General features: G+C 35.1%; 1 protein-coding gene across 2 annotated transcripts in view; it reads left to right on the top strand.

The window, feature by feature from the left end:
• The first annotated feature begins 587 nt into the window (after positions 1–587).
• The window catches only part of LOC138703659 (15-hydroxyprostaglandin dehydrogenase [NAD(+)]-like), a 63,717-nt gene continuing 38,461 nt past the window's right edge, over positions 588–25,843 (top strand). The window contains exons 1-6 of one of the 2 annotated variants that reach the window (XM_069831721.1): positions 591–792; positions 1,157–1,280; positions 4,993–5,099; positions 9,799–9,972; positions 13,601–13,755; positions 16,904–17,476. In XM_069831721.1, coding sequence (XP_069687822.1) covers positions 700–792; positions 1,157–1,280; positions 4,993–5,099; positions 9,799–9,972; positions 13,601–13,755; positions 16,904–17,018 — 768 coding nt within the window. In that variant the 5' untranslated portion in view covers positions 591–699 and the 3' untranslated portion in view covers positions 17,019–17,476. Of the gene's footprint in view, positions 793–1,156; positions 1,281–4,992; positions 5,100–9,798; positions 9,973–13,600; positions 13,756–16,903; positions 17,477–25,843 lie in introns of those variants that run through there. The other variant, XR_011333227.1, reaches the window with a different exon arrangement.

Genomic DNA, 25,843 nt, shown 5'->3' with positions numbered 1-25,843 from the left:
AGTCGGTAGTGCATTCGTGCGCTAAATGAAGGGTCCCAGGATAGCTCAGTCGGTAGAGCATTCGTGCGCTAAGCGAAGGGTCCCGGGATCGATACTCGGCGCCGGAACAATTTTTCCTTAGAATTATTCAGTAATAAATGCTGTTTGCGCTATTCATTATTTTTGTTAGAACACTATGGTATCTGCTGTATTAACATTTTCATCGGAATTGCGTTCTGACCCCACAATAGTACTGTTTATAACTTGTAATTTACACAACGAACATAATGTTTATCCGAATTAATTGTAGGCCTATTAGTTTTTACACCTACTTGTAACAATGTATTAAATTGGCATTGTGAAGAATCAGGGGTGTCACATTAATAGACTACTACATATTACTATCAAGTAAGCCGTGAAACGTGTAGCGCTACATAGCGTATCATTCGTGTAGTTATTTATTCACTTTAATTAGATAAATGTACTTGTAGTAATTATTGTTGTTACGCTTTATAAAAATAACTGATCATTTAAAAACCATACATAGTTTTATCGTTAAGCGTACGTCATTATGAGTTTCAACTCCAGCCCCAAACACCATCTTCAGTAGGTGGCAGCAGCAGTACATTTTTTGTGCGTGTACGGAGGGTGGAAAGATATGGATTCAATAGCTAAATTATGAATCGTTAATTTACATTCGACTGAGTCAACGTTTTAATAATGGATTTAAAGGGGAAAATTGCACTTGTAACTGGTGGTGCAGCAGGTCTTGGTCGAGCTTATTGCGAAGAACTCCTAAAACATGGGGCTAAGGTAGGGGTGCAGATTTATAGATATTTTTCCACAAATACCATCAGAAATAATTGATATTCGAATGAATTGTTTGATATACTTGATCATAAAAGAGTTCTTAAACTATAATTTTTACGGTTTGTTTTCAAAATGTTACTAAAATGTAACATTATCCTTAACTTTGATGTAAATTAAGTGATGAACAGTTTTTGTTAAGGGTAAAACCTGTAGGTTACTTACAATGTATGGATATGCGTATCGATGTATATATGAATAATATTATTTAAATTTGCACAACCTACGTTTTATATTGTACATAACCTAATTGTTGTTTACATTGTAAAGAAAGTTTGATTATAGTAGACCACGCCCCTGTGTGTTTCAGGTTTCTATTTGCGATATTAATACAGAGGTTGGAGAACAGTTAGTTCAGCAATTGTCAACTAAATATGGCAAAGATAAGGTTATCTTTTGCCAATGTGATGTCACGGATTACCCACAGTATGAAGGTATGAATTTCCAATTCCGGTAACTGTTATTTTTGGGAAAATTTCAGTATAACTTACGGATCCCTCAACTGACAATTATATCTTGAAATACTAAAAAGAGCAGATTTGTCTGCGTTTGTTGAATGCGCATCATCATGCTTACGAAAAGGACCTTTTCAGTGCCAATAATTTATTTTGTGTGCACAAGGTTGGAATTTTGAAGTAAGAGGGAAAGGAAGGAATCCATGTTCTGAAATTTATCCCTCTTGAGAACTTTTGTGAAAGTTCTTTTATATTTATTTTAATTATATCAAGTTACTTGCCTTAGAAAAATATTTAAATTGCCCTAATATACAAGAGTAATGTAACATAAACATTAATGTATGGATATGCTTACTGGTACTTTACGTCAAGATGGTAGGCCTGTATCCATCATAATTTATTTATTTATACAGAGCAATTAGTAGCATTCGGAGCCATCACATCCCATTCCGTGCCTTTCACTATACCTAGGATTGCCATAATTCTAGATACAGAAATACGGATGTCATACTTCTACTCTCATAAAGTTAGTATTCTGATAAGTTAGTTACAAACAGATAGGCCTACTATGCTAATCTGATAAGTGATTTAAACATAGGCCTACACATCATTGTCAATCATCATTTTCATACTTTTGGGAAGAATGTAATAACAAGCTTTAGAATACAGTATTTTCATTGATGAGGTCATAGAAATACACGCATGAAAACTCTGAATTGATTTTAATTTGAAGCGATGCTTTTACGTACCTTATTTTTCTGGAGTTCATTCCTTCCAGGTGTCCAAATGATTTTCATGAAAGAAAACACTCTCCACAGATGTAGGCTAGAAGTTCTGGGAGACTAGGGAATTTTAAGACTCTCTCAAAATTATTAAATTTCGTTTCACTTCCTTTTAAATTGTTGAAAACTTAAATACATTATAGATTTACACCTTTCAGTTCTCTGTTCGAATCTTTCCCCTCCTTCCCCCTTACTGCTTCTCCACGATTCCTTAGATTTTTTAAAGATTCACGAGCACAATCTCATCAAAAAGTTTGTCAATGTTGGAAGAATTAGGATTAAAAACGAGTAAATTTATAAACTCAGCTGATTTCTCGACACTTCTCCAGTGTAATTCATAACCTGAACCTATTTGAATCCAAGAAAACTGCTCAGTGCCCTCAAAACATGCCTTCCAGGTTCGAGAGATATGAAATGTACTGGTAATAAAAGTTCAGAATATTTTCTTCGAAATCCTCTTCTAATCTTCTTCATTTCATCTTCACTGATGAATATTGCTAGTTTCTGTTTAGCTGCCTGGAGGATGAATTTATGTTTGAGCTTCGTAATCTGTGAATTCAGTACTTTGGTCTTTGATGTATTTTTGAAACCAAAATAGCCTACATTACAAAACAGTGGCTATTACCATTGGTTACTAGGCTATGTAATAGGTTCCATTTCTTTTTTACTTCTATGATATGGACACGGATATCAGTCGTAAAATATAAACTGTCTGTACAAAATATAGATGTATGGCAACTTACCTATACTTCATGTTGCAACCGGGAAAAAGGAACCAACATCATCGCTAATAATGGCTCACAATGTAACGCGTTCTTTACTGAAAATGTGTGTGTATCTAATGCCTATCCACTTCACTTGCGTGATTCGAGTATCGGATATTGCGGATAGATGGCAGGACTATGACCCATTTTCCATTTGCACACCATTTTGGCGGACCACACTGTAGATGTGAAGAGTTATGTCGTGTAAGTGTATGTGTATCTGTTCGTGAAAGTTTAGTGTAGGGAATGGATGAGAATGATGTTATAATACATTTTGTGATTAAATGCATGGTTAATTAGAAAATTAAGTTGGAAGTTTTAGCAGTCTGGCAACATCGCCAATATCACACTGCTCTTTATTCTCGTAATACAGATGCAAGAAGTCAAACTTAGATCTGTCTGACAAGGTGAACTACAACGTTGCGACCTGATCGCACCATTCACTGGCTTCAAATTAGCACTTCTTAAATTAAATTTACACGAAAACCGTTCACGCTGTTGAAATATGCCAGAGGGATAAATGATTCTTTATTAGGTTTTCTATCGATATGGACAAAAATCACGATCCTACTTGCAATAGTTACTGAAGAAGTACATGGTCTCTCCGTCACTGGCAGTACACGGCGCATAGATATAATAGCTTTCAAGGAATCTACAAGATCTGGATACATAATTGATCCCACTGTGCATTTCAAAATGGGTGAGGAACAGCCAGCAGAAGTGGATAATGAAAAAAAGAGTATCTACAATCCTACCATTCCCTATTACCTACAAAAATACCAGCTAAAAGAGCTTGAAGTAATTGGACTTCTGGTTGGAGCAAGAGGTACCGCTACTCTCTTCATGAAAGATGTGTTTAAGAGGCTTGGAATACCTACATCTATTATTCCGATTGTAACCTTAGATGCATTGAAAGGGCCAATTGCTCTCCTGAAGAATCACCTATATTCGAAATCAAACCAAGTTCAGTAGCATTCTTTGCTTTTTTGTAACACTTACCTCTCTAAAAATAGGTATATTCCCACTAATCTAAAAAAAAAAAAATTATTTGCAGCTAGGTACTTGTAGGAATTTCATTGTTAAAACAAAATCAATGGTTCAATGAACTTGTAAAAATTTCTGTGGCTAAGTACTCTTTGTCTCTTGTGGCAGCTCACGAATGGTGAGAAGATTTATAAATTTAAGGATGTTAATACATTTGGGTTGTGTGTGTGCATGTGCGTGTGCGTGTCAAAAAGATACTTCAATTTCTAGAAGATTCTGTAGTCCACATCTGTAGAGTAGAGGCTAGTGCGTCTGGCCTCGAAACTAGGTAGCCCGGGTTCGATTCCCGGTCAGGGTAAGTTTTTTCAGGAGTTTTCCTCAACCAAATATGAGCAAATGCTGGGTAACTTTCGATGCTGGACCCCGGACTTATTCATTGGCACTATCATCTTCATCTCATTCAGACGCTAAATAACCTAAGAAGTTGATAAAGCGTTGTAAAATAATCTAGATGCTGTAATTGTATCTTCTCTGAGGCACTAGAGTTTTACTGTTAATGTGATTCTACTCTTTTACCCTCAGTAGTTATGTATCCAAATAATCTCAGTTGTTGAAAATCATTGTTAAATAAATTTAAATGTTTGTATAGTATAAAAAAAAGTTTTTTTCTTTCAGCTTTGTTCTTGAAATTATTGTAACCTTAGTTACAATAATTTCAAAACATAGCTCTGTTATTTATTTTTGTGATTATATCTAAGTGCCATTTCTTGGTTTTATGAATATAATACTTACATAACAAAATTAATCTTTTATCCTTGAGATTACTACATGGGAAGTGTGTATGCCAAATAACATGTATTTCTAATGTAGAGTGTTTCACTTGCAATTGGCTCTTGTCTTCAGTGACTCTTTTTGTTACTGGGATCTGACCACTTGCTTGCTGGTAAGTGATAACTTAGGCTATATATCCTATTATAGCAAGACCAATTGACAAAGGAATACTCTTGCTGTAATGTTTGGAAATCCGAAATGCCTTAAATACAGTTCTACAGACATTTCATGGCTATGCAAGTGTTTTGAGAAACGGTGAAGAAATGACAGATTGCTTACTCTGAGTAAATTGAACAACATGCAATTGAATTTATTTGGTACTTGTTTCAGAGTCATTCCAAACAACTGTTTCAGTATTTGGCAGTCTTGACATCGTCATCAATAATGCTGGAATTATGAATGATCGCTTTTGGGAGCTTGAAGTAGATATAAACCTGGTAAGGAGAGTTCATTCTTGTTAGGTTAAAAGTGTGGACACTTGTGACTAGAGCTCGGACATAGATACCTACCCTGCTTCACTATGTTAACTGAACATGGTTCATTCCCCTCTATAGTAAGAAGGGACAGGTGGAGTTGTAATACCTGTATGCTTGTTACAAACATGCTGATTGTAAGTTCAGTCGGGTGAGAAATATAGTATTTGAATTTACAAATATAAATATACTTGTGAAAGACAACATAAAAGTACAAAAATTGCAAATTGAACAACTATGTACATTTTATATTACAATACGAGATTGTAAAGTTGTCAAATGAGGCCACAGACCAAGTTTGATAACCAGTTGAGTATTGTAATATGAAGTTACGGTAAGTACAGTTGGGACGGTCGTTCTGTGCCGGTGTGCTTGGTTACTTGAGCAACAGAGTGAGTTTATAGAAACACGTGACTTACCGCCTCGGCTGGGATCTGCAGCGTGTAGTGACATCATCATGCGCAGTTGGTTCCAGGATGTGCGATGAACGGCGCATTCCACTCACAGTTGTCCAGTATCACTTATTACATCACACGTGTTATCATAATAAATAAAAACTGATTATAAACATAACATGATATCCATGGTTCAATTATATAGCAATGAAGAGAAACAGACGCAATCAATATATCTAATCATCAGACAAACTTTCGATACCAGATATATCACCACCATTGTCGTCGTGATTTTCGTTATGATCATCATCTTCATCGTCGTCGCTTTCACTACTGCTGTCTCCGCCCGTAATTATGAAGCTTTCAATTACATTTTCCATAATTCCTTCCTGTTCAATATATTCATCTTCGATTTTTTCAACATGTTCACATACTTTTTCCCATTTTTCTACACTGATGTCATCAACCCGTTGTTGGCACAATTTCATCACTTGCTCTAATTTAAAAGTTGTGTTTTGACCGGCTATCCACTGCTTTATATCTGCCCAAATCAAGTCCAATGGATTTAGCTCAGGTGAATACGGCGGCAATCTGAGTACACAGTGTCCATTCATAGCTAAGAGATTGTCAATCACGTAAGTTTTATGAAGTGGCTTATGTGTTTTAATGAGCCCGTAAAGCTCCACTTTCAGCATATTTTCCTGAAACTGCACATTGTTTCTTCTAAGCCAGTCCTGCATATCACTTTTCTTTGAATTACTTGAGGGAGCTTTATGCAACTGCACGTTATGGTAAGGTGCGTTATCCATTATAAAAACAGATCTAGGGGGCAAATTCGGAATCAACTTTTCCGTTATCCACTTCTGGTAATTGTTGGCATTCATTTCATGATGGTAGTCTCCAGTTTTCCTGTTCGATTTAAACATCAGAAATGCGCCAGGTACAAAACCCGCTCGACCCCCTGCATGAACAATAATAAGCCTAGGTCCTTTCGAAATAGGCGCCAGTAAACCTGAGGTTTTGTCATCACTCCAATTTTTTGGTCTTGTATGCGTGCTATGAATATACGTTTCATCCTCGTATATTAGAGGCCTACCTTCTTCTCTGTATTTCTTTATTGCACGTAAATATGATACGCGCTGTTCTCGAATATCATGCCTTTCCTATAATACCGCTTTATTATTTCTTGTCTTCTTCCATTTAAACCCCATATCACGTAAAATGATCTTTAAACTTGTACTACCCCCGTTAAAGTTTATGGCATCTTTTAGTTTAGGTAGCAGTTTACTGACAGTGGGCACTGTTTTGTCATTTATATAAAAATTATAAATTGTCTGTCGTATAACTCTTTTATCAAAATCATCAACATCTGTGATGCGTTTCGGTACACGATGAACTTTACCGGGCGTTCCAAAAGAGGTCCCTTCTTCCTCACACTGTTTCCCTTCTTTAATTATCTTTCTTATTGTTCTTTCGGGCACTTTAGTTGCTGCACTCACTCGTTCTTGCACCTTTTTCAGCGGTATTAAAAAGTCTCCAGAAGCTGCTTCACTCTTCATGAAAGAATGTATATTGTTCACAACTTCCCGAGTTTGGCTATGCAGTGTTTTTGCGCCAAGTTTAGACTGAATAGGAGGGATTTTAGTCTACACAAACACACACAACTGCAATTTGCCACGATAATAAATAAACAATATGAATATGAACTAACTAAACTAACAAACAGCAATTATCACGCACGTGGCAGGACGATGTTACACAGCCAAGGCTTTCTGCGAGACTGGCCACTTGCCATATTCTGCGCATGCGCGAGAGTGTAGGCTCACTGGCTAGCTACCACATGATTCTCACCGGCACAGAACGAACGTCCCAACTGTATATCATACAACGTTTTATCCACTCTGATAAAAATTTAATTTTTTAATAAAAAATACCCGTAATTGTATAATTATTATTAGTTCTGAACATGTATTTTGTGGAGAGGTGATTATGTTATTATTAGTTTCTTCCTGCAAGAGGCGATTCATTTTGAACACGATAGGTTTTTGTTTGTAACAGAAGAACAGCAGTACTAGGAGAAACAAACAAACATTGTCGTAGTGATTCAAACGAGGCTTCAGATATTGAAAATGGTGCAAATTCAGCAATGGAATGTTTAGTACCATCGAAATCTCACATAAGATATGAACTGGAATATAAAAAATTTGAAGATTGATGTTCCAAGAAGAATGTAGAAAGTGTGTTGGAGGAGGTGATAGTATCATTACCTAACTAGTTGCGTAATAAAAGTATCATTATCTAACTAGTTGTGTAATGGAAGTATCATTACCTAACTAGTTGGCTAATATAAGTATCATTACCTAACTATTTGCGCAATAGAAGTGTCATTACAGCTTGATTCTGGGATTTTGGCCTCTGCAAAAAGTAAGCAGACAGACTAAGAGCGAGTTACTCATCACTACTGGCGGGCTGGGTCACAGGTCAGACTGCGCAGTCATAACACCTAACACTGCCTTCTTATCATGTCACGGTACACTACGCCTTAAAAACACAATATTGTTCCACACATCCCATTACTAACCATTACATCTGTTGACTAAACATTGTCATGATGACTTACATTTGCTTGACATGAGTGTCCCTCAGCTTCAAGCATAGATATTATTTTCATTCTTCCTCTTCCCTCTTCCCTTCCTATTCATACTTGTGATTAAATATCTTTCTTATGACGCAACATACAGCTCACTCACTGGCCAAACAACCAAAGACAGGGGCCAGTAACGTTGAATCGAGCTGTATCTAACTAGTTACCTACATAATGAATTGTTTACATGTAACATTTTTATTAGTGATGTAAAGTCCACATTACATAATGAAAGTGGATAAAAGTCATTACGAAATATACATTTTAAGTGTTATCGAAATGTAGTATTGTTACAATTAGACGTATGTTCTGTATAATACCATTTAAGCATAAAAGAAATTGTACAGTGCCTTTCACTGTTGAGTCGCCCGTTGCATAGTGGCCGGCGATAGCAACCATTGATAACTGAGCTCCTGGCACTGTGGGTATTCTTCTGTCACTATTTTTATGCAAATTTGAACAAAGTAAATGTAAATTGTTGTATTTTGAAGTACACTTTTCAGAGTATTCCACATAGAACATCTTGAGTAAAAGTACCATATAGTTCTCGTAAAACATCAGCAAACAAGTACCTACATCAGAACTAAACAAGGGCCAATATACGTAGTGTGTATGCTAAAACCTTCTTGTGTTATCTGGGGATATCCACATATCTTGTCTAAAACTTGCAGAAAACATTTAAGTAGTAGACTGTCTCCTAAGAAAACAGGGATGGTGAAAAATTGTCTAAAATATATGTATTAGAGAGAACTGCTATGAAAGAGATCATTAAGAAATTACACTCAGTTGAAGACCACCATATTAATAAATATATAATTAGAAACTGATTTTTCTGTTTCAAAGCAGTCCTAGTTCGATGAGTTTATTTTCAAAACTGTCCTTTTCCTCCAGTTTGCTACAAAACTGCCCTTTTCAAAAATATTATTTGAAATAACTCTGTAACTTTTAGGAGAATATTGATGAAACATCTGAAAATAAGTCCTTCATTGTAATTTTACACCACAAGGAGGTTCCTTTCATTAAACACATAAATTTCTCGTATTAGAAGATTTTCATATTCAGTGGCAAATCGTCCATGATGGATAAGGACAGTTTTGCAAATCACATGCTCATTTGATTAAGTAGAAATTAAAGATCTACGAGGTTGAGTTTGATATATATGTGAAGCTGAGTAATTTTTTCCACAAAAGCTTGTCTCAGTTTCACTCATTTCACAATTGAAGTAGAATTGGAGCTTTTGATTAATTTTTTCTTCAAATAGTTCTTCTTCACTTCATTCATATCAAATGGCAAGCAATTTAGTAATGATCAAAATAAACTATTATTTGAGGAGCATCGTTTCAAAACGTATTATGTGCAACTTACAATTTTTTTTACACGAACGACGAAAAACTGGATTACTCATAAACCAGAGAAGTTTTCAAAACACTACACAAAACCATTTTTAAGTACTGGTTTCACAGTTTACAAATATGACGACTTGGAACCATCAGACTTCACAGCATGAAAGATAAATAAATAGAAAGTAACAAATTTAATTTCGTCCACTGGGGGACTTAATATGTTTTGAAACGATGCTCCTCATTTCAAGAATTATATAACATGTCTTCTTATGCCCATACAGAATGGAGTGATTCGAGGTACACTCCTTGCACTGAGATTTCTGGGCAAGGATCGAGGCGGGCGTGGAGGAACAGTCATCAATTCAGGTTCCAATGCAGGCTTGAATCCATATGTTAGCATTCCCATTTATACAGCTACAAAACATGCCATTGTTGGTTTCACAAGGGCCTATGGGGTGAGTATTTTGTTAAAACCAAGTCTCAAGTTGATATTTAAATATATGTATCCATTAGTTTGGAGCAGTGCTCAAATCCTTTGCCATAAATTAATTTAAATCTTTATTTTAAACACCAGGGGCTATGTTACTGTTTATATACTTTTATTTACTTGGTACTAGCATCAGAAAAATGTTTACAATGTCAAAAATTAATTCTTACGTTTGTAAGGATTATTTCTCTGTGTACAAATCATTAATTAGCATCACTAAAATTTAACTTTCTATACCGGAATAATTTTGTCATTGAAAAAGAGCTAAATGTTAGGTTACTTTCAGTGAATTGTAAGTATATCAGATAGAAGAGTTCTGGAACAGTTATTTTTCAACAGGTAGTAGCCTAAGTAGATAAAGGTAGGTTGAGGTAGATAAAAGTAAACACATCTAAACCTGTAAAAAGTATAAGAAATCTCATGTTGTCACCGTCAGTTGTGCTCGATGTGCTGACCACAGTTTCCACTGAACAGGCTCCTCCTGAGATAAGCAAAGGGAATATCTTGCCACACTTCTCAACAGGCTTTCCATAGCCGTTCAATATTTTTAGGTCTCCTACTAGAAAGGCCTCTCTTCAGTAGACCAAAGCCACAGAAAGAAATCATCTTTATTCCGGTTTCAGCTTCCATTTGGCAGTGAAACAGCATCAATGATTTCGCAGTATGACTGGATGCCTTCTCAATATGAATGTATACATTTACTAGGATCTCTGCCATAAACCCATGGGATATCTTGAACGTATACTGATCTCAACACCTCCTCTTGGAAGTAAACTGCATTGACCTTAGCTCTGCTGGCCACTCTCTTAATTTTCAGCCGACCCCGGGAGCAATAACCAGCCACCACCATAAACTCTTTAGAAAACTTTTCCTTGCATTGTCTTATGAAATTAGAGTAGCCTTTTTTTTCCATGTTCTTGATAAAATGTGGCTCGAGGCTTAAGCCTTGTTCACACTTTTCAAGTAACTTGAATTCAAGTCACGTGATTTCAAGTAACCTAAATTCAAGTCTCAGTTCAGACATATTCAAGTTATTTTGTTTTCAAGTAGGATAAAATGGCGTCGATGGATGTTGTGCAATTACGAATTTATGTAGTAGCAAACCTCCGTGCCAGGGAAATGATAAATATATTGAAGAAATGGAAGACGCGTTATTCAGTATGGGTTAGGAATTAGATTAGAAAGAGAAATACACGACCATTGACCATTACAAATAGAAGAAGTGAAATCTTCAAGCAGATTTGATAATTCTTATCGCAAATGTAATAAAATATTAGCAAGTCTGATTTACCATAATTGAAAATGATTATCTTGAAGCTGTTAAAGTTCCCAAAAAAAATTATCAACCACACTGAACCGTGCCAGTTTCGGCGATAAATGTCATCCCTTCAAGCAACGCTCTTCTTTTCTTAATCTCTCGTATCTTCCTCACTTCTCCTCTATTTACAGTTTAATGGTTTTTATTATTGCCTTTCATAGGCTATCTCGTGTGTCCACGTTAAAATCTACAATGAACTCTTCCTTCCTTGGCAGCTTCCTTTGCATTTTTATTACGAAACTTTTCTGTTTCTATAATCCGCAGGCCTTCGTGAATTTTATACAACTTCAGAAACTCAAATACTTGGTCATTATTTCATTTACTACTGTTTCCTATTATTTTTGCATTCCCAGTAGAACAGAAAAACAATCAGCTGTTAATTTAATGCTCTTAAAACAGTTGTTAATTTGAATTCCCGCGCTTTTCTCCTTGAATTCAAGCTATCAAGTGACGTTCACACTTTTCAAGTATCCTTTCAAGTCAAGTAAAAAGTAGAATGGGATCCAACTTCACTTGAAACTTGAATTCAAGCCGTTAATTGATTTCAAGTCAACTTGAAACATAGTTCACACTTTTCAAGTTCGTCTTTCAAGTTACTTGAAAAGTGTGAACGAGGCTTTACTGGTATCATCAAGATAGAGCCATGCTTCAATTAATGTCACCACCCATTGCCATCTGTAACCTTCAAGACGCTGTTCATAGAACTTTCTTGCGTTTGCTAACCACTCTTGAATGTGTTTCCCAAATAAGCATTGCTTTGTGTCACCTGTAAATATAGATGATGCATCCGACAATTCGGGCCTCCCTACTTCTTTGGGAAGGCATCACTTATGAGGCAACTAGGCCAGGAGATAATGAGGTAGGGTGGCCAGTTTCTTTCCTCCTCCATTGCATATGTCGCCGACTAGCTACATATTACATTAATCATCTTCAGATGCAAACAGGCAATTGTTCTTCCTCTGACACATATCGTCAAGTGAGATATATTGCCTGATAATAGATGTAGCCTACATATCAGCCAGAACCTCAATCAGAGAATGATACTGTACATATGGAACATAATAATTTTTTTTTTTAATTGTGTTCAATATATGAGTAGAATTTTTCTTTATAATAGTGTTGAAAAGCACTGTTCAGAAATACTGTTGTACAATATCGGTCTTACTAATAAAAACTCTTATACAGATGTTTAACTATCTTATACTACACAGTGAATACTCGTTTATAAGTCGTGTGAAAATTCCTTACTAATAATCACTACATACGTCGTGTATAACAGTACATCTGTTACACAGCTACGTCATAGTTTCGTCATTACTTCATTATGAAAGGTAATGGAATAGCTGACGTTCTCTGTTGCATCCGATAGTATGCACTAGTGTGCTGCGCTGCATATCAATAGTATAACTGGCCTGATCGATTACCACGCTATATTTTGGTCAAAAAGAACAGCTAGGGCCTACAGCAATATTATTCTAATTATTCTGAGCTCTTTGGTTTGTTCTTCTGTGATTACAAGGCAATAATCATCATAAAATGACAATCGATACGAACAGCTGTTAGAGGGACGGCCATTTTTGAATAAGTCAGTTATGTGAAGGATTTTTACACTTATTTTATTTATATGCTAACTTTGTCAGACCAATATGTCTTTAAAAAAAAAATTAGTACGTATCGTGGTCTTCCTGTGTCATCTTCATTTAATAATATGTGATTATTTGAGAAAGAAAATAACTTATTTTGAGCTGCTTGCTTTTGTTTCTAAGGAATAAACATGCTGTCGAAGTGTGATATGTGTTCATGTTCTTACATTTTCACTGCAAACCTAATGGTAAGCAAATTGATTTGGAATGTATAAATGACGTTTTGTATCTTCTGGGGTTTAAAATATGGCTGTACAAGTGTGAAAACGAATAAACGAAAAATATATATCCAGAATAAATTAACATGGAAAGTATGAAATTTTGGCAGGACTCCAGAAAAGAACGAATAAGTGTGAAGAATAAGTGTGAAAAACATATGTGTGAAATGCGAAAGGTATAAAAGAAGTTTCGTTGTATTTTAAATGTATTTCGAATATTAAAAGTCCATACAGGGTGTTTTTATTAGCTTTTTTTCTACATAAATCTAATTGAAGCATTTTCGTAGGTCCCATACATTTTCTATCATAGCATGAAGGCATTGTTAAGAATATCACAGTTTTTGAACGTGAGAAAGTAGTTATAGTATGGATCATGTTGCATTTTGAAGTTGTTGGGCTTGGTTGAAATTGTTGCAGGATTCTTATCATGTGAATATAACGGGTGTACGTGTGATAGCAATCTGCCCTGGTGCAACAGAAACAGGTCTTGTTCAAGATGTGAAAAAGCAGCTTCTTTCCTCTGAGTATGAAAAGGCTTGGCAACATGATACAGCTAACACTAGCCCGCAAAAGTAAGTGTTAAATGCTAAACATTAGGTCTACTGTGTTGGCTAAATTTCTTTTACATCCTATGATATTGAAATTAATAACAGGGTTTATTATAATACATCTTGATTACACAACTTTTAACACTGTATCACTTCGGAATATGTATGATAAGTCTTTCTTGTGTTAAATTTTAACGTACCTTGTTAACATGTTTCGACCTATTTTCGGTCATCTTCGGAACTGGTCGTTGTTGGTCTTGGCGCCTCTTGTTTCCTGTGAGGGTGCGTTCGTAGTGTAGAGTCAAAGATGTGTTGAGTTTCTGGCTTTTTGGTTGGATGTGCAGTATTTCCATGTCTGTGTTGATGTCTCTGTAGGTGTGGTTGGCATTTGTGATGTGTTCTGCATATGTGGAGGTGTTTTGTAATTTTGTTATGGCTGTGATGTGTTCTTTGTAACGTGTTTGAATTGATCTGCCTGTCTGTCCTATGTAGAAGTTGAATTTGTATACGCCTGTGTGGTTGTATTTGTTTGTTTGTGTTGTTTGTGTGTTGAGATGTTTTTGTAGAGTGTTATTTGTTCTGTATGCGATGTTGTAGTTTAATTTCTTGAATGAGGTTGCAATTTTATGTGTGTTTTTGTTTTCGTATGTTAGTGTGATGTATTTTTTGTGTTCTTATGTTTGTGTTGTATTCTTCTATTTTTTGTGGTTTTGTTTTGTCTTACGTATTATGTTGTCTATTATGTTGGGGTTGTATCCCTTTTCTTGTGCTGTGTATTTGATTGTGTTTAGTTCTTCGTTGTAATCCTGTTGGTTCTTTGGTATGTTGAGTAGTCTGTGTACCATTGTTCGGAATGCAGCTTGTTTGTGTTGTGTGGGTTGGTTAGATGTGTTGTGTATGTGTGTTGTTGTTGTGGTGGGTTTTCTGTATACTTTGAATGTGTGTTTGTTGTCTACTTTTGTTATTGTGATGTCTAGAAAATTTATGGATTCGTTGTTTTCAATTTCTAATGTGTAGTGTAGCTTTGGGTGTATTTTGTTTGTGTTGATGCAGGTTTTGGATCTGTCTTTTGTTTCCTTTGTATAGTATTAGTATGTCATCTACGTATCTGTGCCAATATATGATGTTGTCTGCTTGTTTGTTGTTGTCTTTGTTTAGTATGTATGTCTGTTCTATGTGGTGTATGAATATTTCTGCTAGTATGCTGGAAATGGGCGATCCCATGGGTAGGCCTTCGATTTGTGTGTAATATTTGTTATTGTATGTGAGGTAGTTTTGTTTTGTGATGATGTCTGTGGTGTGGATGATTTCTTTGATTTTTTCTTGTGTGTTGTTGTTTTTGAGCATTTGTTCTAGTATCTGTAGTGTATCTTTTATGGATATGTTTGTGTATAGTTTAGTTATGTCGAAAGTTGCTAATGTTGTACTGTGTGGGATATGTTTGTCTTTTATTTTATTTACTATTTCAAAACAATACACTCTATGACTCTACACTAAGAACGCACCCACACAGGAAACAAGAGGCGCCAAGACCAACAATGACCAGTTCCGAAGATGACCGAAAATAGGTCGAAACATGTTAAAAGGTACGTTAAAATTTAACACAAGAAAGTTCTAATCATACATACAGTAGCGTGCAAATTAATCTGAACAACGTAATTACTTATGCAAAAACACTCAAACGGGATAAAAAAGGATCTAAGACATACCTCAGTAATCTATGTGGCCTCCCTTGTTCCTAATAACAGCTCTGAGACGATTTGGCATGGATTCCACTAATTTCCCACAAATCTTCTTCATTTCTTCATCGTGAAACCATACACCAATGAGGGCAGAAATCATCTTCTCCTTTGTAGAATAATCCATTTTTTGCTTTCTTCTTTTGCAAATTGACCACAAGTTCTCAATGGGGTTGATGTCGGGTGAATTGCCTGGCCAGGGGAGTACCTGAATATTCTTCTTGTTGAAGAATTCTGTAGTTTTTCGAGACGTATGGCATGGTGCCAGGTCTTGTTGGAACATACCTCGCCATCTGGAAATGATTTTTGCAGCTGAGGTACGATTCTGGTTTCCAATAAGTGAATATATTTGTCAGAATTCATCATTCCCTTGATAGGTATTAATGCTCCAGGCCCTTCATGTGTAAAACAACCCCAGAACATTACTTTAGGGGGGTACGTATTTGGGTGCTTGTTGGAGATGAGCTGCTGTTACTTTTTCGGATCCTTTCCATACGTAAGAAACACGGTGGCCGTGGACCTCGAAATGAGACTCATCGGAAAAAAGTACATTCTTCCAGTCATTCACTGTCCAGTGTTTATGTAATTTTGCCCACATTAAGCGTTTTTTGCACATAACAGGGGTTAGCAGTTGCTTCTTAATAGGCTTACGAGCCCTTCGTCCAGCTTCCAAAAGCCTACGCCGCACTGTTGTGACGTGAATATTCGCCCCAATGGTAGCCATTAACTCGCGGGTTAAGTCGACAGCAGTTAATCTAGGATTTAATTTACTTTTCCTGACAATTAAACAATCATCTGCAGGTGAAGTCTTCCTTTTCCGGCCACAGTTTCCTTTTTTCTGGGGTGTGATGGATCCAGTCTCCTTGTATCGTTTTATGATCGAATTAACAGTAGCCAAACCGATGTGACATTCTGCAGCAATTTGCCTCTGTGTCATAGAAGAATGCTCTGCTAATGTTATAATTTTAGACCGTTTTCGTGGAGTTGTATCCATTTGTGAAGACAACAGAATGTACACAGGATTGCAGTATTAAGTCTTCAACACAACTGAAATATTTATAAGTACAAAACGACAGGCAAAATGTCACATATTATAAAGAAAATAATGACAGACCTTCAACAATGGAATTACACGTACTACAGATGTCAATTAAAGCGGTATGAGCAGCTGTGAGGCCAACAATGACAGAAAATGTAAAAATATGTCGTGTTCGGATTAATTTGCACGCTACTGTATAATACTGAAGTTGGTTTGCATTAATCTAGTTCAAATCTAATCCGAGTTCTGAAAAATGAATGTTGCAACACAGCAAAACAAACGAATTACGAAATTCATTTGCCCATTGGATGATAATGCAACAAAGCTATCCAGCTACTGTACGTTACTGAAGAAAAGAGTAAATACTATGAAACTGTACCACTTTACTTTTCAGGCCAGAACATGTAGCTAGAGCCCTGATACACATTCTACAGAAAGCTTCCAGTGGCTCGGTGTGGATGGTTGAAAACAGCCAACCACCAAGGGAAATCAACATCCCCAGGCAGTAAAACTAGTATTCATCATTTGTCAGCACGTGCTCATGCTTCTCTAGTCCACTGTACACATATTTCCATTCAATATCGTACATGTCATCATCATCGTATTGAGTGACAGTCCGTCATGTTACGAAGTGCACACAACTTTTTTTATTATTAATTTTTTGCTAATGCATCCTGCTAGTGTACTGTACATTGCATAGTGTGGAAGAATGTTAACATTTTAATAATATGTAAGAATAGGTACTTTTCATCATTCGTAACAGGGTGTTGAATAAATCTGAATCGCCGTGACTGATTTTTATGTGTAAACTCAGCTTACAATAAAGTGTGTTTCTTATGCTTATTTGTAGATTTGGTATTGAAGAGAATTGAATGTCTGCTATTGCTAATTCAGTCTGAGTATGAAACATTCCTCATAACTTTTAATTTTTAGTTTTGTTGAAAAATGTTGTGCACATGTTTGTGAACTAGTCATTTTTCATTTTAACAGTATCAGTAAAAGAATGTAATTTTTTAAGTGACATACTATATTTATTATCATCATTATTATTATTATTATTATTATTATTATTATTTTCCTGGTCTTAAAATGTGTGAAATCATAAACATTGTTCAAAATGATCTGTGATCACTTCCAAACATTGCACGTTCCGCTATATCCTTATGTTAAAATAATTATATTTTTTCGTATTTATTAAGTTGAATTACTAAATTTTGTCTTAAATAAACGTTCAGCCTTAATTTATTAGCAGTCTTAGGTTAAATTAATTCAAAGCCGAGACAACAAGATAAGTACGATACGAGTAGAAACACGTTGCTATAAAGTTATGAACTCGACAGTGCAAATGCAGCCTGAAAATAGTTTGCAGTAAGTTGCAAATCATACCCTGAACCAGTGGTGGCTCATAAACATTTAATGCCTAGTGCCAGAGATAAAGATAAACTTTAACATTAACAGTAGTGATATTATTATTATTATTATTATTATTATTATTATTATTATTATTATTATTATTATTATTATTAAACTCGCCAAAATGTATACAACTGTACACACAATCCAGACAAATTAGAAGAAAAATGTACACTTGTCCGCTACACAGGCATTCCATCAATAATATAACGTAATTTATTTATTTACTTGGTTATTTAATGACGCTGTATCAACTACGAGGTTACTTAGTGTCCATGGAATTGGTGATAATGATATATTTGGTGAGATGAGGCCGAGGATTCTCCATAGATTACCTGACTTTTCCTTATGATTGGAGAACACTTCGGAAGAAAACCCAACTAAGTAATCAGTCCAATCGGGAATCGAACCTGTGCCCGAGAGCAACTCCGGATCGGCTGGCAAACGCCTTAGCTGACAGAGTTACGCCAGTGGCTAGTAATGTAATAGCAGGAGGAGTTGAAAAATCAGTCATATGGTAAACAATGATAGAAACATATTCTGTAATCATTAGTTCTTTTTTATTTGTACATGGTGCACTTTCAACATGCAGTCACGCAACTCATTTTGAATGATTTTAGAAGTACCCTTAAATGCTGTTGACTTGGTTAAGTGCTCTTTTAACTATTTATTGTTTCACTTATGTTATTTCAAATGTTGTGAAGATTTTTTCGTACCTATACACCTAATGAAAAGTTTAACGATTGAATTTAAATAAACAGGAATACGAAGTATTTAAAGGTAAAATGCATGTCAAACGCAGTTCGCGTGCTTATAGTTGCATTACGATCAAGCACGTAGGCAATTGTAGGCTCACACTGTAACATAATTTATGGATTTATTAATAGTTATAATAGCATTGACTGCAAATCAGTAGGCTTAGTAACAGAGACGTAGCCAAGTTAAGATGGGAGGTGCAAAGTTTTGTGAACATCACATGACAAATTTGCCTGTAACTTACATGCAGCATATTTAAAAGACAGTGATAATTATTGTTTAATATCATAACATTTAAAATCAATTTATAGACTCTCCAGACATTGACATTTGTTTGATTTGAAAAAATCTTATTGCATAATAAACAAGCAACACCCATATTGTGAGCTGTGTCATACACGGGGCATGCGTAAACAGTGGTCATATGATAGGCTAATGGCACGCACAGTTCTGGTATCGTCTGTGTGGCTAACATATCGTCTTCTTGTGACGTCACTTCCGCGCATGTGTACATAATGGAATGCGTTCCTGTCTTTAGCCGTTGCTCAATATACCAGGACACGTACGCCATATTTCTTTCATGATTGAAAGTATTCGAGAAATGTTTCAAAGCACGTTATTTTGGATTTATAGAGACAATGGATCGCTTACAGCGAACTGCAGAGGTAATCTTTTGCATCCTTGATGCTCTAAAAGATGCGAATACAGGTGCATTCAAAAGATTGGACAGATCATTCAATTATGTAGAAACTATGTGGCAGTATATAAATGAAATCGTCCGAGAGGGGATAGATGGTGAACGTAGAAGGCAAACCGACTGTTCAAGGCGGAGCAGGGCCTGCAGTCATGCATACAACCTGAGTTGGCGGTATTAGAGTATTACAACATTTTTCAAAAAATGTAAAATTCAAAATATTTTAAAACCTCTTCGATGCTCTAGTCTAACAGATGCGTACAGGTGCATTCGGAGATTGGACAGATCGTTCAATGATGTAGAATCTATGCGGCAGTATATAATTAAAATCATATTAGAGTGAGTATTACAACATTTAAAAAAAAAATGTTAAATTCAAAATATTTGAAAACCTCTTCGATGCTCTAGTTTAACAGATGTGTACAGGTGCATTCGGAGATTGGACAGATCGTTCAATGATGTAGAATCTATGCGGCAGTATATAATTGAAATCGTATTAGAGTGAGTATTACAACATTTTTAAAAAAATGTTAAATCAAAATATTTGAAAACCTCTTCGATGCTCTAGTTTAACAGATGTGTACAGGTGCATTCGGAGATTGGACAGATCATTCAATGATGTAGAATCTATGCGGCAGTATATAATTGAAATCGTATTAGAGTATTACAACATTTTTCAAAAAATGTTAAATTCAAAATATTTGAAAACCTCTTCAATGGTCTAGTCTAACAGATGCATACAGGTGCATTCAGCGATTGGACAGATCGTTCAATGATGTAGAAACTATGCGGCAGTATATAATTGAAATCGTATTAGAGTGAGTATTACAACATTTTTAAAAAAATGTTAAATTCAAAATATTTGAAAACCTCTTCGATGCTCTAGTTTAACAGATGTGTACAGGTGCATTCGGAGATTGGACAGATCGTTCAATGATGTAGAATCTATGTGGCAGTATATAATTGAAATCGTATTAGAGTCAGTATTACAACATTTTTCAAAAATTGTTAAATTCAAAATATTTGAAAACCTCTTCGATACTCTAGTTTAACAGATGTGTACAGGTGCATTCGGAGATTGGACAGATCGTTCAATGATGTAGAAACTATGCGGCAGTATATAATTGAAATCGTATTAGAGTGAGTATTACAACATTTTTCGAAAAATGTTAAATTCAATATATTTGAAAACCTCTTTGATGCTCTAGTCTAAAAGATGCTTACAGGTGCATTCAGAGATTGGACAGATCGTTCAATGATGTAAAAACTATGCGGCAGTATATAATTGAAATCGAATTAGAGTGAGTATTACAACATTTTTCAAAAAATGTTAAATTCGAAATATTTGAAAACCTCTTCAATGCTCTAGTCTAAAAGATGGATACAGGTGCATTCAGAGATTGGACAGATCGTTCAATGATGTAGCAACTATGCGGCAGTATATAATTGAAATCGAATTAGAGTATTACAACATTTTTCAAAAAATTATAAATTTGAAATATTTGAAAACCTCAATTCTCTAATCTAAAAGATGCGTACAGGTGCATTCGAAGATTGGACAGATCGTTCAATGATGTAGAAACTGCGGCAGTATATATTGAAATCATCCGAGAGGAGATAGATCGTGAACATAGAGGGCAAACTGCCCGTTCAAGGTGGAGCAGGGCCCGCAGTCACCAATACAACCTGCGTCGGCGGTATTAGAGTATTACAACATTAAAAAAAAAAAAAATAAATTCAAAATATTTGAAAACCTCCCTCGAAAAAAGGGATTTTAGAGTACAGCAATGGCTGACTTAACGGCTTATATAACGAGTACTGGGTACTACGAAATTTATTACTTTACTAAGCTTTTCTTACATTTTATTGAAAGAAAAAGAATAAGTTATAGTGTATCAAATTCACCCCACCTTATGGGGTGACTTTGATACAAGCCCCAACAGTCTCGGCTGCACAGAACAAGGCAACCGGGGCAAATTATATATATTTGAAATTGTCTGGTACTTTCAGCAACATTTTTTTCCCCACTGATCTGTTGCATTTCATAGCTGGTCTTGACTTTTATGGTTATCTGGCTTGTTTCGATGGATTCTTCTCCTCATTAGACCCTGTAAGAAATATAATGAATTTAGGTTAGAGGTCTTGGGGACCATTCAGTTCTTCCTCTTCTGCCAATCCATCTTCCTGGAAACTCTTGATCAAGCAGTTTGTAGTCTCCTTTCCAGAATGTGCAGTGGCACCATCTGTAACTCGTTTTGGTCTTCCAGAGTTGTGCCTATTTTTATACTTTCAGTATTACTGAACTTTTTTAAAATGTTAGTTACTGCAGAAAGAGTAATATTTCTTTCTTGATGCCCATCATTAAACGAGGTAGTTAACCTCCTTTTGGGTTCTTTTCCCATCACCATAGCCAGTCATAGTTAGAATTTCAATTCTTTCTTTTTTTTGTAAGATATGCCATGTTGGTCAACTTTAGAAAGATTTCAGAATGAAATAACTATTGTTATTCAAATTTTATATTGTACAATTTTTTTTAGATTAGATTTGACATCTGAAATGTATTTTCTGAAAATGGACATGTCAGGTTTTGAAAGTTTGCTCCTCATATAGGTAAAATATGGTGATTTATGTTAACTCAAATTCAAATAATACAGAAATTTCCACTGGCATAGCTGAGATAGTGGGCACATTTTCTTGCTGATCCATTCCCATGGGCTGAAAACTAGGTTGGATTTTTTCCGAGGTTTTCTCCAACTAAGACAAGTACCAGATAGTCCATGACAATTTCTCAGCCTCATTGCCAAATACCCTGCCACTATCTTACAATTTATTGTTGCTAAATAACTTAGTAGTTGATGCAGCATCATTAAATAACCAACTAAAAATATACAGAAACTTCTTTTTGATCCCACACCGGTCTCTTCTTCGGAGTGAGAGGCACCATTCCGAAAACTTTCATAAAGCGGAGGGAAAAATGCAAGCTGAAGAGAGATCTTCAAGATGCCATTGTCCCACCATAATAAAATTTTCTGTAGCGATATTTCGCCAGCATCTTTATGGTGTACACTCAATTTAAATTGTACTAGGTTTTGTTTTTTTTCTTCTTATGTCTTAATCTCTTTTGTTTGAAACCTGCTTATATAATTTTTCATTTTAAATTTTATTTTGAGCTATTCTGTATCACAAGGCAAACCAAAAATATTGGGTCAGACTAATAAATTAAAATGTTATATTTTTTGATGTTGATGTCTAAATCTGATTTGTATTCCGAAATTACAATTTCAGTTACAGTGAAACCCCGATAAGATGCTGTTCAAGGGACCGGGTGTAAAACGGGTATTAACCGGAACCGCATATTAGGAGAGTACACTAATTTTGACTTACATACAGTATCTATTAGCATTTTTCTTTGTTGAAATACATGATTCATGAAAGGTAATACAGTATTACTCCATTATGTAATTACTGTACTCTACGTCAAAGTCATTTACATTATGTACTGTACTTAATTCTTTAAAAAAAAAAAATTATAGTTGTTTGCCGTGTGCGTGTTTTCGAAGTTTACCACACTTCAGTTTCTGCGATTACATCCTCCCGACATCGCAGCTGTAGTGATTGAGTCGCGATTTTTTATTATCGTTCTTAGGATCGATGATGGGATTCCTAATGAATCAGAGAGTTGTTTCTGAGTAAGAGTACTGTTCTCATCGTACTTTCGTAAGATTTCCAATTTTTCCGACACAGAAAGCGCTTTTTGTTTAACACTCATTGTAATCAGATTCGCAGACACTTCAATACACGAAAGGACAACAAACTGCCCAGCAAAAATTTCCAGAATTATATTACGGCTGAGTGAGGAATGCTGTTTGAGAGAGAGGGTTAGCAAGAGGGTGAGGTATTGTAACTGTATGTAGGCTTTAACCACACAGATAAGGAGTCGAATAAGAGAGCGTAACAAGAGGGTGGGGTATACTAAGATATGAAGTATGAAGGTTTAAATGTGCAGGTAGAGGGTCGAATATCAATACTTTTTAGGTTAATGATACCAGTGAGTACAACGACCAAGATGTTTCATTGCTGTTACAGTACATTGCTGAAAATTACATCGAAAATATTCCACAAAAACAGCTTATTATGCGGGACTTGAGCACAACAAACGGGGTATTTTATAAAGACATTACAGACATGGACAAATTATTAGCAAAATTGAAGATTTTTATTATATATTTTTACAAAATATGATTCTTCAATTTAGACTACAGTTGATATTTTTGTGTATTTCCAAATAATTAGCCAAATTGAAGATTTGTATTGTATATTTTTCAAAATTTAACTCTTCAATTTGGACTACATTTGATATTTTTGCATATTGACAAACTATTAGCAAAACTGAAGGTTTTCATTGTATATTTTTACAAAATTCGATTCTTCAATTTGGACTACAGTTGACATTTTGGATATTTCAAAATTATTAGCAAAACTGAAGATTTTTGTTTTATATTTTTACAAAATTTGGCTCTTCAATGCAGTTGAAATTTTTGCTAATTTATAAATTATTAGCTAAATTGAAGATTTTTATTATATATTTTTACAAAACTTGACTCTTCAATTTAAACTACAGATGACATTTTTGCATATTTCTGTCTACTGTAATGATGGAAATATGCAAAATTGTCAACTGTAGTTTAAATTGAAAAGTCAAATTTTGTAAACAGAATTATCATAAAAATCGTCAATTTTGTTAATAATTTGTCCACGTCTGTATATATGAAATGTGCAGGGACCGGACAAAAAAAGCGTATTACATGGGATAGCGTAATAAGCGGGCGTGTCTTATGAAGGTTTTACTGTACTTCTTCTGTTATTTTACCATTTAATTCAATCTTAACACATTATGTTTTTATCATGCATAGCCATAATTTTAGTTGTATGCATTGAAATTTTCATTGACTATTGTTTAGCTATCTTATTTAAATTGTAAGCTGTTTGTTGAAGTTCATCTTCTGATGTGGCAACTATGATTTAGTTATCTGCATTTAACTTATAATGGGTGGAATTACTTTATTAATGGATAATTTGATACCACAAGTTATTATCTTTTCAGTCTCGTGCAGTGGCGGCCAGTGAGGCATTCTGGTGGTGGTGCCAAAAATGAAAAAAAGATTGTACGCAAATTACCCTAGTGAAATTGATAATCGCAGCTCACGCTTACATTATGTTAAATAAAACATTAATTAAACCAGCTATTTTACCAGGTGTACAGTTAATAATGCATCTAGTAACAGTTACAATAACATTTCCGAAACTAATAACGAAATTTACAGATAGAGATAATGCAATACTTTCACAGTATTGTTAGTCAAATACAAATAACTTTTATAACTAGTAAAATTACTGGCAAAAACACACTAGAGAAACAGTGATATAGATAATAAACGAACACGTTTGCACTTTATTTAACAGGCTGATGAATCCAAGACAGAGGCCTGAATAACACATGTTCATGTCCTGCACAGATCTCGTGTATCGTTAACAGAAGCATCAATACTATAGCAACAGTGTAGCGATATTTATTTGCCGCAAAATAAAACAAATATTACACGACATTAACAAACAGTTTTACATAATATGAAAAAATATTTATCTTTCTAAAAAGAACCATGACTATCTCTGCATTTAATATAGTTAAATGGATAATACTTTACACATTCAAATCCAAGTTATGTGCTTTAGTTTTGAAATGGCAACATTACATTAACATTTTGCTCGGAACTTTAACTTGTGTTTTCGTGCAAGTCTGCGGTTGATGGTTCCCTGTCTAACGTCTCCAACAATCCTGCCATCTAGCAAAATTTCTGCATTACTGTGCTCTAGCAGGAGGAATATTAACTACTGAGTCAAATCGAATTCGGCTCAGTGTCTGCCATAAGAAACGTATATAAACTAGAATCAGTAGCCTTTTGTACAGTGTTATATGGACGTAGGCAGTGCCACACTGAAGTGGCTCCAACGTACGGAGAAACGCTGCAAGAGTGCGTCCCGATCTGTGCACGCGCTCGTTCAGATGAAATACGAATAAAATGTGTAGAAATAAACTATTACAACTGCTTTTTACGATATTATTTTTTGTTTCTTTCATTGGCAGTGCCATGGCACACTGGCACTACCCCAAAAGCTGCCCCTGGTCTCGTGTGATCTTATTAATATAAATATTGAATAGTATTGGGGATAACCCACAACCATGTATTACTCTTCATTATTGCGTATTGTTTCTGTTATATTGTTAAGTATTATATTTAATTTGAATTTTTTAATTAGCATATAAACTTTTTATGATCAGAATCAAAGTTTGCTGGTGTTTTGTTCTCAATAATGATTTTCCAAAGTTTACATTGTCATAGGCTTTCTCATAGTCTATGAATAAAATTGAAAATGGTAAATTGTATTATCTTCTTTTTTGTATGAATTGGT

Source organism: Periplaneta americana, chromosome 7, assembly GCF_040183065.1.
Source record: "Periplaneta americana isolate PAMFEO1 chromosome 7, P.americana_PAMFEO1_priV1, whole genome shotgun sequence".
Classification (NCBI taxonomy): domain Eukaryota; kingdom Metazoa; phylum Arthropoda; class Insecta; order Blattodea; family Blattidae; genus Periplaneta; species Periplaneta americana.
The sequence above is the reverse complement of the archived record's forward strand: the minus strand, read 5'-3'. Positions and strand labels throughout refer to the sequence as shown.